Source organism: Harpegnathos saltator, unplaced genomic scaffold (assembly GCF_003227715.2).
Source record: "Harpegnathos saltator strain DR-91 unplaced genomic scaffold, Hsal_v8.6 scaffold18, whole genome shotgun sequence".
NCBI lineage: Eukaryota > Metazoa > Arthropoda > Insecta > Hymenoptera > Formicidae > Harpegnathos > Harpegnathos saltator.
The window spans coordinates 1,284,453-1,298,948 of NW_020229961.1; the positions used below are offsets into that span (position 1 = coordinate 1,284,453).

General features: G+C 55.9%; 2 protein-coding genes across 5 annotated transcripts in view; one reads left to right on the forward strand and one right to left on the reverse strand.

Annotated features, from left to right (window-relative positions):
- The window catches only part of LOC105181230 (facilitated trehalose transporter Tret1), a 69,057-nt gene extending 54,746 nt beyond the window's left edge, over nt 1-14,311 (reverse strand). The window contains exons 1-2 of one of the 3 annotated variants that reach the window (XM_025297550.1): nt 13,812-14,311; nt 11,863-11,980 (exon numbers count right to left, since the gene is read on the reverse strand). In XM_025297550.1, coding sequence (XP_025153335.1) covers nt 11,863-11,931 — 69 coding nt within the window. In that variant the 5' untranslated portion in view covers nt 11,932-11,980; nt 13,812-14,311. Of the gene's footprint in view, nt 1-2,745; nt 2,798-3,022; nt 3,389-11,862; nt 11,981-13,811 lie in introns of those variants that run through there. The other 2 variants (XM_025297551.1, XM_011137855.3) reach the window with 2 other exon arrangements.
- The window catches only part of LOC105181231 (Mediator complex subunit 20), an 89,312-nt gene that overhangs the window by 62,408 nt on the left and 12,408 nt on the right, over nt 1-14,496 (forward strand). Inside the window, exon 1 of one of the 2 annotated variants that reach the window (XM_025297553.1) lies at nt 10,256-10,555. The exons of the other annotated variant lie outside the window; for it this stretch is intronic. Within the exon in view, the coding sequence (XP_025153338.1) occupies nt 10,483-10,555 (73 nt within the window). The 5' untranslated portion in view covers nt 10,256-10,482. Of the gene's footprint in view, nt 1-10,255; nt 10,556-14,496 lie in introns of those variants that run through there. 2 annotated transcript variants of the gene reach the window in all.

Consider the following 14,496-nt stretch of genomic DNA (forward strand, 5'->3'; position numbering starts at 1 on the left):
CTGCGCCGCGCGTCTCTATCACTTTCCACTCGCCGCGTGCGCTCGATCACTCTGTCATTCAATCGCACTCGCGCGTCTCGATTATTTTATTTTTCGAGTACCTTCAGTATTCTGCCGGGTCCTCTCGCTCTCTCTCTCTCTCTCTCTCTCTCTCTCTCTCTCTCTCTCTCTCTCTCTCTCTCTCTCTCTCTCTCGCGCGCGCGCGCGAGAGAAACGATCGGACAAGCATCGATCGTTTCTCACCGAGCCGAGGCAACGATAACGTCACGATCATACAATCGTGATTGTAAGCCGAGCGTGTCGCTAATCGTCCCTAAAATTCCCCCGTTGTTATTGATAACTGCTGACTCGCTCGCAGAGAGAAAGAGAGAAACGCGATACATCGTCCGGTGATCGTATCGTTTAATCGTCACGCGGATAATTGAATCCTTACGCGCGCTGCAGCGATTCTCTCGTACTGTCGTGTCTGTGCTGTCGTTTCCTTGCGTCATCATAATAATCGACTCGACGTATCCGTAGCAGCTTAAATGATCCTTCCAACGATCGATATTGAGATAAAGAAAAGGAGCAGAAGAAGAAGAAGAAGAAGAAGAAGAAGAAGAAGAAGAAGAAGAAGAAGAAAAAGTAGTAGTAGTAGTAGTAGTAGTAGTAGTAGTAGTAGTAGGGAGAGAACCGTCCGTGTTACGAGTTCGACACGGTATCGACGCCGTTCTTAAGACAGCACCGCGCGCGCTCCGTTTTAACTTGGCGAACTCAGCTGTGCGATGGGTCGTAGAGAAGAGCGGGGGACGGGGACACATGTCCGTATATCGATAATTTATTCCTTCGGGCGCAGTAGCGATTTTTCCAACGTGTCAGCGACACTTTTACCGCTATATTTCATACGTCCGCCCGTATATGCTGGTGCAGCCGCGCTCTTTGATGCGCGCTACGTCGCGCGTTCGCCGAGCACGAAAGGATAATAATAATAACGTATGTCGTATGACGCGAGAGAGAGAGAGAGAGAGAGAGAGAGAGAGAGAGAGAGAGAGAGAAAATCGATATACATGATACATGCATAAGTAATCTCTGTCTCTCTCCTGCGTTGCGCGGACGTGGCCGATTCTCCGGGAGAGACGAGGGACACACTTGTGATGTTACGTCACAAAGAGACACAAACATCATAAATATCATAAAGGCTTGCTATACGAAGGCTTGCTCGGAACAATGAGGGGTTCGCGCCGAATGAATGGTCCCGTTGATGAATAGGGGGGATCTTGTCCTCTATCGGACGAGACCCAGGAAAGCCGTAGGATTTTTTTCCACCTAGCGAATTCTCGGGGAATTTTTTCGGGTCTCGGAGAGTTTCCGCGTTGAAAAGTGGTCTCCTCGAGGATCTCGCTTTTGTTTTAAGAGCGGCCTCGTAATCTCGCGCGAGAGCGCCCCGCTTCTTTTCGGTGTTTGTTTCTTTCTTCCTTTCTCTCTCTCTCTCTCTCTCTCTCTCTCTCTCTCTCCTTCTCTTTCGTTCAAGTTCAACATTTGGAAAACTCGCGCAGCTCTTAATTTTCTCCTAGGCCCTCTCGAGCCTTTCGTGGTGAGAAAGGAAAAACGCTGAGAACGCCGCAACACGCGTCGTCGCCGCGCCTCGCTCTCCTCTGAGCAGAAGGGAGAGAGAGGGAGAGGGAAAGAGAGTTATTCGAGTTACGTTTAAATATTCGCGACACGTGCACGCGCCGCAAGTGCGAAATATCTCGCATCGTTGAAACGTTAGGTCGGTTGGATAAGGAGGTTTCAGGACGGATAGCTTTAATTTCTCGGATGTAGTCACGCCACGGGAGATGCACAGGAAGGATAGGAGAGACAGAGAGAAAGAGAGAGAGAGAGAGAGAGAGCGGTCGATATCTAGCAGTGCGACGCGCCGCTGGCCTACGAGGTCCGCGCTTATCTATTATGTTCTGGCTACGACCATTGCGAACAATAACCGTACGGTGCAGAGAGAGATTCGAATTTGTCGCCGAGCACGGCACATTGTGTCGCGCGCGCGCGCGCGCGCGCGAAACAGCCGTAATCTCGGCATACTTTATTAACTGGAGCAACGTAATTTGTGCGACCGAGGAGAACAAGAGGAGTCGTGTCGTCTCGTTCCCCGAGAGGAAGAAAAGGAAAAAGCGGCTGGCCGTATTGTTGCCCGTAATCGTAGGCGTTTGCGATAAACGGGCGTCTTGGCAATTAAGCGCGACAATTGAGCACGACTTTTTCGGCAGTACGTTTAATTGATAAGAGCGAGCGCTGCAGCCGCGATAACAACGCTGCGCGTTCGCGCGCGCGATTGCGCCTCGCGTTAAATTCTCCTTTAATATTTATCTCTCACTTTCGACGCGCGCTGTCCAACCCACTAACCGACTTTAAAGTTGATAGCGACGAGAGAGCGCGCTTCTTCAGAGCAGAGCTCTCTCGTAACCAAAAACTTTTGCTCGCGTAAAGATGAATACAACGAGCGCGAGTCGGGCGGGGATATACTTTTTGCATGCACGCGCTCGAAGGGAAACAGCTTATCTTCTAAATGAACGTTTCGGAGTTTAGAACCGGCGAGAATCCTCGTCGCGCTTTACCCGTGACATTTATTGCCGTTTCGAGGGAAGAAGAGAGGAGGCAGACGGACGATAAAGCCGCGCGCGTACGCGTTTCGCTCGTCTCGCGCGAAATTCGCGGCTTATCTTCGCGGTACGTATCTCCGCTATTTTCGGGAATCAATCCGATACTTACGTAATATCTGTGATTCAGTGACATCTCTTCTCTCTCTCTCTCTCTCTCTCTCTCTCTACCTCCACCTCCCTCTCACTCTCTCTCTCTCTCTCTCTCTCTCTCTCTCTCACTCTCACTCTTTCTCTCTCTCTCTCTCTCTCTCTCTCTCGCGCGCGCGCTCTCGTTTCTCTTCGTCAGCTGCTTGCCTCGCCTAGGAACTCCTACGCCACAGGCAGGCTGGAACGTTGACGGAGCCGCGATCGCTGGCAGCCGCACGATACGCGATTTCCATGCTCACCTCCGTTCGCTCGTCGGTTCGTCGATATTCCGAGTACTCGCCAGGTATACTCCACGAGTACTCTCCTCTCGTGGGAAGATACGCGGTGTACTGGCGCCAAGTCCCTCGCACGAGCGTTTCGTCCGTCGCGGGAGGCGAAGGGGGATATTTCGCCGCGCAATCGATACGCCGCTATCTCCTTCTACACGGGCAGTATTATCCTTTCCTCCAGCGGTATCAGTCTTGCATATTTATTGTCGGGGTTTGCACTTATCTCTAACGCCGTCATTATTGTCGCTTTTGCCCGCGATTGTTTTCTATGCATCTGGGTTATACGAGTCGTCGTCGCCGTCGCCGTCGTTGTCGCCGTCGCTGAGATACCTCGTTCTCTCCCTCTCTCTCTCTCTCTCTCTCTCTCTCTCTCTCTCTCTCTCTCTCTCTCTCTCTCTGCCGGCTTTCGCTCTTCCTCTTGATCTCCCTCGACTCCTTTTTTCGTACTACCTACGACGCACGGGTTTCACCTCGTCGTCAAATCCTCCAAGGACTGTCCTGCGAGGAGGATCCGTGTCGGAGGATATTGCGCCTCGGAGCTCTCGAGATCGGCACGGAATCGCGAACGCGTCTGTTTCCCCTTTTCTTCAGCGGCTTCTTCCGCGAGTTCACTACGTTGAGGAGACACGTCCATTTACCTTCACGATCGTTCCCGCGAGTCGACTGAATCTCGCGAGTTGCGCTGATATATGTATGCCCGGGCCGGGGTGTGCGCTTGTCGTGAAAAAAGCTGCGAATGAGAATTCTTTAATGCGGATTCGAGAGAAAGAGAGAGAGAGAGAGAGAGAGAGAGAGAGAGAGAGAGAGAAGCAAGAGAGAGAGAGAGGAATATTGCGTCTGAAAGGAAGGAGGAAGGAGCAGAGAGGAAAATACGCCAACGCCCTTCGCGCGAGCGAACGATGTTACGAGTTGAGAGAGAATATAACGTATGTATTACTCGGTCGACTCGGTTCTTCTCACCGGAATGTGTCAGCCGTGAAGTTCCCGATAAAAATACAACGTTAAAACTCGAATTACTTAATTTTAGCGGATGCAGCACTCGGTAATTAGATTCCGACGCGGGATATGACGCGTCCCGCTTCTCAGAATCCGCCGGAGCGTATCCAGCGCGCACTTGCCACGTATTAATTCCTTTTCTCACGAACGGACGAGATGGATGTGAGAGAATAACTCTCGCCGGGTTGAACGAAAATCACCGATCGTCTCTCTCCGCTCGCGCCACATCGACGTCGCGCAAGCCTGCCGCGCTTGCGAACGCGATTCCCAACGTTCCTCTCTCGTTCAGCAGCATCCTCCTCTCTCTCTCTCTCTCTCTCTCTCTCTCCCCCCCTCGCCCCGCCGGTCTTATCGTATCAGCCCCGAGGCTAATAGTGCGCAAGTATAAATAGTGCGCACGCAAAACGTCACCGTTATGGGCCGGAGCTTTTAGCTCCGCCTGTAAAAACGTCGCAGTCCATTAGCGGTGCAAAGCGACGATGCAAACGTCACTTGGGCCGCGCGCGCAAAAATCCACCGCTCCGGCGCGGCCGCCGGCCGGCACCGTCGTCCGAGCGTTGTTATCCCCCTGTCCATGACGAAACGGAAATAAAATCGTAAGGCGCGATAAAACGCGCGTCTTACGGGCGCGGCACAGCCGCGAAGACGCTTGAAGTACGCGCGCGGCGCTTCGACGTCGCACAAAGCAAAGCGTCGCTCCGCTCGCGATTTCTCCGCGCGTGCTTCGCCTACGTGTCGCTTTATTCGCCAGCGACGTTACATAATGGCGAGCTATTCCCGAACGAGCGAGCCGGCTCGCGCACGCTCTCTTTTCCCCTCTTTTTCTTCGCCTCTAATTAAAAAATCCGCTCTCGCGAGGAACAATCCGTTCGATAACTGCGAACGCGACAAGCGCGCGTCGCGTCGCGTCGCGTTTTTTGCCCTCGCTACGGAAGAGGAGGAAGAGACAGAGAAAGAGAAGCGGAGAGAAGTGCGAGAGAGGGAGGGAAGGAGGGGGAGAGGGGAGGAGGGTGGGCAGAGAGAGAGAGATCCTTTCTCCGCGAGAGTCTCCAACGGGAGACGAAATTCCGCCGATCACAGGGGATCGGCAACGTCAAAGATAACACCGCCGGCGCGACGTGCTCGACTATTGTTCCTCTCTCGTTCCTGAGACTCCGAGGCGCTGCCAATATCGGGGACCGACGCGATACCGGGTCACCAAGTCCAGCCGGCCTGTCCCTGGCAGCCGGCGATAACTCACGCGACGCACCGGCACGGCCATTAATTCGATTGAATTTACCCGTAATTACCATCAGGATTAACCGGCAATTTGATTCACGGCTTCGCCATCGCGCCGTATGCCTTAAAACACTCGGCGGAGGAGCGGAGAGGAGCGCGCGCGCGCGCTCCACTTTCGATCTTATTGAGCGCGCGGACGCGATGCACTTTAGACGCGATTACGAGTGGCGGAGGTTGATCGATCGTCCGTCCGCGCGGCGGTCGTCGATCGGCTCGTCCCGAATGCGCGCGCGATTTAACCCATTCGAATCTCTCTCTCGCCGCGCGTTTGCGACCTTTCGAACTTTGCCGAGTGCGAATACGCGATTCGGTTTTTTTCCTCCTCTTTGGCGAAAACATTTTCGCGCTTGTTCGTCGCGTGACGCGATAATTGCCAGCGACTCCCTTCATTAATCAATACCGTCGAGTTGTGCAAGGTAAATAACCTCCCTTTATGCAACACTTCAAGAGTTGCATACGGGCGATTATCTCCCTCTCGAGCAAAAATCCCCGCGCGATCAACGCGCGCGCGGTGAGACTGCAGTCCCGCGATCGCGCGAGGCGCATTGTTTGCGCCGGCGCGGCGAGTCGCGACGGAATCGGTCAATTTGATCGCGAGCGATTTATTTCCGATCTCACGAAGCGTTATCACGGCGGCAACGTGTCTATCTGACGCGCGACCAGCGATCGATCGGACATCAATTACGCGGAACACGTGACGCAGAATACGCGGCAGAACCGTGTATTTCCCGCGGCGCCTCACGCGCCGGAATTCCACCGACTGTGTCGGTCGTCATCATTTAAAAAACGTACATCACACGTAATACACGCGGCCGTCCCATCCATCCGCCGTCGCACACGTTGACACGCACCGTCCCATTTTAATCCACGCGCTAAGCGCTTCCATGTAGTCGTGCATAAATTCCACACGATTTCTAGTGACTCCCGTAGTGGCACCCACTGCCCGCCCGCCCCCCCCCTCCGTTCCTCCACCCACCACCACCACCATCATCCCATCACCCATTCCGCCGACTGAATTATCTCGTCTACAGTCTATCCGCGATGTATAATCGCGCTCGACCGCGCGCTCCGTCGTTCGCTCGCCAAGCGGCGCCCATTGTCGCTCGAGCGCGAGCGCGAGCACGGCGCGGAAATTAGACGGAAGAAAGAGAAAGACGAGAGTCCCCCGAGCGAGAGAGGAACAGACGCGCCGGGGCAGTAATACGTCCCGGCTCGTTTGCGGGATTTGTGACGCGGCCGAGCGAATATAAAAAAGGGGACGCTGGGGAGAAAGAAGAGGCGAGAGGGGGCGCGGGGGGGGGGCAAGAGAGACGGAGAAATCCCTACGTTCTTTATGCTCGATGGCGCACGTCGCGTCCCGAGAATGTCCCTCTCCTCTCCGTCGCGCTGGGGCGCGGGAATAAATTATGAGACGCTGGCTGGCTGGCTGGCTGCTTGAAAAGTTTTGATCCCTGCACCGCTACGCGAAAGCGTCTTACGTGCCTTCGCACCTCGACCTTTCCACTCGTTCGCGCGAACGGTATAACCGCAATCGCGCCGCAGCCGGCAATAGGAAGATCCGTCTTTACGGTGCGAGAAGTGTGTCTCGCTTCCGCGTGGCTGCGCGATCGATCAATATTAAGTGACAAGCCGCAGGCTGATAAATTATAAGCGAGCGACGCGCGCGATAGTGATAGTGGAAAAATTTCTCACGCGGAGGCGCCGCTGAGAGGAAACGCGGGACTCGTGGAAAAAGCGCGCGCGTGATTTCTCCGCGAGTCGACGGCTGCGAGACGGTTGCGTGCAACAAGGGGCTCGTCGTTCCAGCGGCACTTCCACGCGAGACGTCAGTCGCTCGATTATGTCCGAGCGACGTCGTAAGCAGCCATGAATGATACTCGTTAGCACGTGTTTGTTTAATACCGGGGAAATCGCCGCTACACTCTCTCTCTCTCTCTCTCTCTCTCGACCCTCTCGTTGCGCGCATTCAATTACACTCGGCATCGGAAATCTATCGGCGCGATGAGCACGATACTTCTCTTCGCCCGGTGAGCAAAGACTCGCCGACGGTGCATCATGGATTCGTTAGGAGCGCACCGAGCCGGCCGCGTAATCTCACTTTGTACCGCCGCGCCGCGCCACGCCGCGCCACGCCGCGCCACGCCGGCCGTGTGAATGCTCGCTGATTACGCGAGTTGCTATCGAGCGTCGCATTATCGCGAACGGCTGCGAACGGATCGAGAACGGATCTTGCTTGCACTCTTCGACGCGGGAAAAGCAAACGCATGATCTTTCATCACGCGCGATCGAGTCCCCGAGATGTCGACTATGCGTTTGACTACGCGTACGTTTGCATACGCTCCGGTCACATTCGCCACTTGCTTCATTCCACTCCTTCGCTCCCTCTAACGAACGCCATAATTAGCTCCAATTAGCCGCGATTAGTAATCTCGTCAGCGTTCGCAGGCCGCTCGTTAAAGCCCCCCCCCCCGCCCCCCGTTACGAGGGGAAAATCACTGGCACCGCGAAGCGGCGATCCTCGCCGCGGAATTGGCCCAATCGAGTCGCGCGTCGCCGATTCTCCCTCCTCTCGTCAGCACGCACAGAGGGCAGGAATTAAAAGACGACCACCGGCACGGGAACTCAACTCTTTTCTTTTTTTATAAGCCTCCGCCAGCGGGAAAGTGGAAAGCACTTTGGCGGAGGTGCACGAGGCGTCGAGGCCGAGGTACAAGCGCGATCCGCGGTGTCGTGAATCGGAAATTTATCGCCCGACATACACACACACACACACACACACACACAAACACGCTCACGTGTCTTTCGTTTGCTTTTCACCCCGTCGACGGCACTCCGCCGCGATTTACGGACGCCTCTCACGTTCGCGTGTTCGAATTATCTGTCTCTCTTTCTCTCTCTTCCGCGCGCGTCGCAGGTTCCGTGTGAAACGTGTCCTTGAGTTTTAATCACGAATTTTCCGTACGAAAAAAAAAGAAAAAAAACAGCCACGTTCTCTTTTTCATGCGAGCCCAACGCCGACCGCGCACAGAGGAGTGGCGAGCGCTGCGCGTCGACGCGCCAAATCGCAATTTCGCGAAATTCCACGCGCGTCCGTCAAACGTACGTTTGCTCAGCACGCACGCACGCACGCACGCACGCACGCACGCACGCAAGCGTACACTCGATCGCTAAATTCTACTCAACTCTGCGCGATAATTGACTGATGGAGAGGAAAAATGCACCGACCATGTCTAGGGAAAAATTCCGCGCGTTGAGCGTTTCGGCGGGAAAATCCGCACGTGTGTCGTCACGGATTCCCGATTAAATTCTAATGGACGCGACGCACGCGATGTATTTTAACCCCCTTCCTCTCCCGCTCCTCCCCTCCCCGTGAACATCGAACACCGCGACCGATCGTTTTTACCGATCCGTCCGGTGGTGATTTACGCGCGGGACGACGGAGAATCGCCGATCTTGGCGGAAAATCAGCGAGACGATAATGCGCGCAGATAAGACGGGAGAGAGAGAGAGAGAGAGAGAGAGAGAGAGAGAGAGAGAGAGAGAGAGAGAGAGGGCGCAGAACACAAAAGCCGATGGCGTATTAAACGCCCACGCGCAATCACACGCGTGTGTATCTACTCTGTAAATGTCTCCATTGTAAATGGACCCTGTCTTGTGCGCGAATTACCGTAACTCATCGCGACTCGCGCGTTGAATGTGTCAGCGGCCGGATTAAGCTACGCATTAAATCAGTTGTCGCTGCAGCGACGATTAATTTAAATTATTGTGCGCGCGTGGGAATTTCGTGCCCGAATCGGGACGCGTCCGCGAACGAGGGAGAGAGAGAGAGAGAGAGAGTGAGTGAGTGAGTGAGTGAGTGAGTCTCTCCCTCCCACGGCGCGGTGGCGCTAAAAATATTGCACGTCGGGAAAATTGTGTCTATTTGTCGTGCGCGTGACGTTGCGCCCGCGGCGACGAAGGTCGGTGCGACGAACCCGAACCCGAACCCGAAATGCGAAATCCTACGTACGTACTCCATTTGTTAAGGGCCGGTACAGCCGACATCTGCTTTAATCAATATCAGATGGAACGCGCGTTGTCACGCGTGAGACACGCGGAGACTTCGCCGCGGATTTCGTCCGCTTTTCCGCTTTCTCACCGAAGCCCCCCACCGTGCCGGAGAGAGTGCGCGCGTGCATCACTCGATTTCCTCTTTCGAGTCAGCCGCTTCTCTTATTACGAGGGAACGGTATCGAGGCTATTGTTCGTATTTCTTGAGCGAGAGCGCCCGCGCCGGGGTTCTCGTTGAACGGCTGTTCCTGCCCCGTGAAATTGGAGATTCAATTTCGCGGAGTAATTTCGCCGACCGCGTAAAATTAAACGGCGGAGTTAAAGACTCTCGCAAAAGGGATAAGAGGGGAGGGGGCTAGGATCATTCCCGTAAAGTTGGACGCGCGTCGTCGCTGCATTCGTTCGCGCAGCGAACGTGGGTCAGCGACAGCCACACGGCGGAAGCTTGAAATACGTGCACGCGCGCGCGCGAATATCAAGCAAACGAGAGATGGACGATGGTAATTCCGCGATCATTGCGTCGTCACATACTCACGTCGGGCAAAGAGCAGAAAATCGGCGGCCGCTATTGATAACAGAACGAGTGAGCGAGAGAGAGTGAGAGAGAGTGAGAGAGAGAGAGAGAGAGCAAGGCAGACAGAGAAAGAGGAGAGCGAGCGGCCGCTGCTTCCGCAGATTAAATTCTTCGATCGATCGCGGGACGTAAAATGAAAGGGTCTACAGCGGGAGAGAAAGAGAAAGAGGGGTTGAGAAAGTGGTGGTGGTGGTGGTGGTGGTGGTGGTGGTAGCGGTGGTGGAGGTGGTGGCGGCGGCGGCGGTAGAGGCGGCGGTGGTGCGGGCTTCTCTCTCTCTCTCTCTCTCTCTCTCTGTCTCTCTCTCTCTCTCTCTCTCTACGGCCCTCATAACGCTCCAAGTTTGTGCGGACCAATAACCTTCTAGAACGCTATTAAATCGTATGATAAACCCCGCGCATCGCCGGGGATATAAAACGGCGAGGAAAAGGTCGCGCCGGTGCACAATAAGTAAACCCCTTGCGCCAGTGAATTTTTGCTGACGCGACTCGACGCTGCGCCGTGCGCGTCCCTGATGCAGCTGTTGCCGGACCGATGTGCGACATTGCACCGACACGCTCTTTTGGAAGTAAATCCCGCCGGCCGAACTCTCTCCGACAGGTTTCCGGTACTCTTATATTGAAAATTATCCGCAGCCGGTAGGCGGTGCCGCGCGATCCTCCACCGTTTCCACCGGTGTTTTCCTTTTTCTCTCGTATCTCGTCCTCGCAATTAACTTCCGTTCACTTCCCCCCGATTTTTCTCAACGCTCGACTCGCAAGTCTCAGTCGTTTCGTTAGCTCGTTTCATTGACTCTCTCTCTCTCTCTCTCTCTGATTGAGCGGTCGCATATTTAATTGGTCGCGAAACAAACGCTGCTTACGCGTTTCACGCGTAGATTAATGAAACGCGGCGTTATCACGGTCACCGCTGACCACCACCACCACCACCTCGCCGTTGCACTCAACGTATCGATATAATCCGAGTCTTTCGTTATTTTTACGTTATTTTCATGCCGGCTGAATAATTTCCTCATGGCGTTACGAGAATAGTAGTCGCGCAACGTGTAATCGGCTTCGCATCGGCTCGGCGCGGCGCGGCGCGGCGCGGCGTCGCGCGTCTCAGGCGCGTCGCCGCCTGATACAACCCGTGCCGTCGATGTATCGTCGTGAAGAAGCATTAATCATCCCGATAGCGTTTAGTCACGGCGACGTGTTCCTCGGGACGAGGCGCGATTCCGCGATCAACCGGCCCGGACTTGAAGTAAGCCGCGCTCGCGATTCCGTGGCCGCTCTCCTGTCGCCGAGCTCGAATAGTCTCACCTACGCTGCGCGAGAGCCTATCTTATGCCGTTTCCGGCCGATCTCGATCCGGCGAGATTCGACCAGTGCGCGATCGGATCTCGGCAGTTGTCCTCGAAGAGTCGTCGCTCGCTCGAGAAGATTACGCGAATGAGTCGCACGCGGCTGCGGCTGCATCTGCATCGGCTGGTCAATGCATCCGCAGTGGGTGATTAATCGCCTTGCTCCGGTTTCGAGACGAGACGCGCTTCCTCGAGCTGCCGCTCCTGTCCCGCATGGCCGCGCGCTATTGAGGAGAAAAATGACGGCGAGAAAGAAAGAGAGCCAAGCAAGGGGGCGGGAGAACGAGGAGAGAGGAGCGCGCACGCGGTTTCTCGCGGAATTCCTTCCAGCCGACCGCGAGAGCTCGCGCCGGGGATATCCTCTCTTCGCTTTTCCTCTCTTCTCTTCTCTCTTCTCTCTTCTCTCTTCTCTCGTGAGCACTCTACGAGCAACGCATCCGAGCAACGGTCGATCGTGCGAGCGGTCCGCACAAAAACGCGCTCCAGCTCGGCGCGACGCGTAGAATCTCCACCTCCGCTCGCTCTTCGAGGCGAGCCGCTCGCGCACGCCGGATTATGCAAAGCCGCCTTACTCGCTCGTTGACGCTCGCCCCGCGAAACGCTCTCGTCGTCGGCGCACTCGCGTGCTCACGTCCGTCCATTATCAGCCGGGGATCAAATATCGCACACTCGTCGCACTGCCATGGAACTCTGCGAGGTCGAAGAGATCGCCGTCGTCGTCGTCGTCGTCGTCGTCGTCGTCATCGAGAGGCGCGCACGGCCAAGATCACGCCCGTTTCGCCGGCTTTACCCGTGTAACGTGCAATTACACTCGCGTGTAATCGCTAAAGCCGTCCGCAACGACGCGAGTGCACTCCGGTAATGCGTTTACGTATGACGTAATGGTGCGCGTTTGCGCGCTCGGCTCTCGGAAAGTTAACCGCGCGAGATAAATATCATCGCGTACGAGAGGAGCCTCTCGTCGTCGTCGTCGTCGTCGTCGTCGTCGTCGTCGTCGTCGTATACTTGTCGCCTGGAAAAAATCCGCCCCGGCGCGTCGCGCTGGGATATTTATCTGCGTTACGTCCTCAATCTCCTCGCGCATTCTCGCGTTACCGAATATATCGCCGAGTACACGAGGGGCAAAATTTAAATATTCAATTTAGAAGTACCGGATGTGTATAGGCGGCGGCGGCGGTGCCGCGTTGAATTTAAATCCTGTCTTTAAGAGGCTCGCGCCTCGGAAGGAGGAAATTTTCTCCCAAGGAGAGACACTGCTCGACAAGATATGTCACCGTGTTAGCTCAAGCACTTTAGACATCGCGCGGTTGTATGAGCCGTGCCGCTGCGGTTTTTATTCATAACCGTCGCTTAACGTAACGCGACGATCCCGAAAGAGTACGCTGCGGTTATTAAAGGCAAAAAGGAAGGCAAAGAGAAGGCGACGCGGAAAGATGTGACGGAAGCGATAACGCCCTGAATTTATTATTTTTCTCCTTTTTCATACCGCGCAATCTAATTCTCCTCGAGCTCTCGCGCTCGCGCTTTTAATCGCCTTAGTTAAACTCCTTCACGCTGGTTTATCGAATAACTCCGTTGCTTTCTCCGCAGCTCCTTGCGACGGTTCTTAATTCTCAATTGTTTCCGAACCCCCTCATTCCCCCCTTCTCTCTCTCTCTCTCTCTCTCTGTCCGTCTGTCTGTCTGTCTCGACGGGCGAGCACGATCGATCACCGAGCGCTCGCGTAATGGTTAATCGATCTGCCGGGCGTTTAATCGGCGCGGAGCGATTCCTTCCCGGATAGAAATTTCGCGTGCAATTGACTCCGCGATTTCATTGCTCCTCTCGCGTTTTCCTCGCGGCAGCGTAAATAGTCCATTAGCCGAGGCCGCGCGCTCGCAGAATCTCGAGTCGCCCCCTTTAACTGCCGAGCGCGCTGCTGTTTCGCGTTTCCTCGAGATCTCTCGTCGTCGCCGAGAGAGATGCTTCCCTCCCACGTCCGAATAACGAATCTCACGCGAGAGCGGACTCGCGGACTGCCGCCGCCGCCGCCGCTGCTGCTGGAATGCGGGGTTCTTTCGCGTGCAACTCTCGCAGGACGACGATGACGACCGCAGGCGTAATCGAATGTCGCACAGCCGGCGGCGGAGTGCGACTCGCGCGTCGTCGCGCCGCATCGACTTCGGCAATTATCATGTGTGCAACGATCGATCATTCGACGCTGCCGCTTCCGGAGAGAGATTTCGCTTCCTCCTCGCTGCGTCGAGCGTCGCGACGACGCATCCTGCGCTGCCGCGGTGACTACGGCAACCAACGACGCCGCGTCGCGTCGCGTCGCGTCGCGGCGAGTGCGCTCGGAGGAGACCCAGAAGATCCGCGACGCGTAAATCACCGGCTGGCTGATTCGCACTTGCTCGCATCGAGATATCGATCGCGAGAACCGGCGCGACGATGGCGGTTTTTACAAACGAGAGACGAGAGAGCGGAAGATTCTCGGCGCGAGGACGACTTCCTCGCGGACGGACCGGACGCTCGCGTTTACCTCGTCGTGTCCGGCCGTTAATTATCGCGCAGCGCTTCCTCTCGCCGACTTGTCCGACGCGCTTGAGCTTTCTTTACGCGTGCACGCGCGCATCGGCGCGTATCGCGTTGCAGTCGCACGCGTGAAACTTGACCCGCGACACTCCGTCGCAGCGACACGACCCGAGCGACGGGAGAAGCTCGCGGGACGACTCCGCGACGACGACGACGACGACGACGACGACGACGACGACGACGATGATGACGACGACGAAGCGGGAGCTGGTGAACGAGGGCCGCAGCGAAAACGCGATCCCGAGTACACCCTGTCGCGCCTCCTCGACCTGGCGCGCCCGGCCACGATCGGGACGTGCACACATACCCGGCGATGAATCGCGGCCAACTGAGAGGGAGAGAACAGCCCCCTAGACACTACCCCCGTCGCACGGTCGGCGGCTGTGGCATCGCGCACGAAAACCCCCTGCGCGCAACCCCCCGGCAAGCCCCGTCGCCGCTCCGCGCGGGTCCGCATGTTTTGTACGTAGAGCAGCGGCGGGGAGGGGGTTGAAGAGGAGAAGCGTCGCTGAGGGAGGGAGAGGCAGGGAGGGGTGGGTTAGACCTCGGGGCTACAATGACCGCGAGTGGAGTTACTGGGTTAGGTCTGGGGGTTAGTTTAGATGGATCGGGATCCTTAGAATATGAGAGGG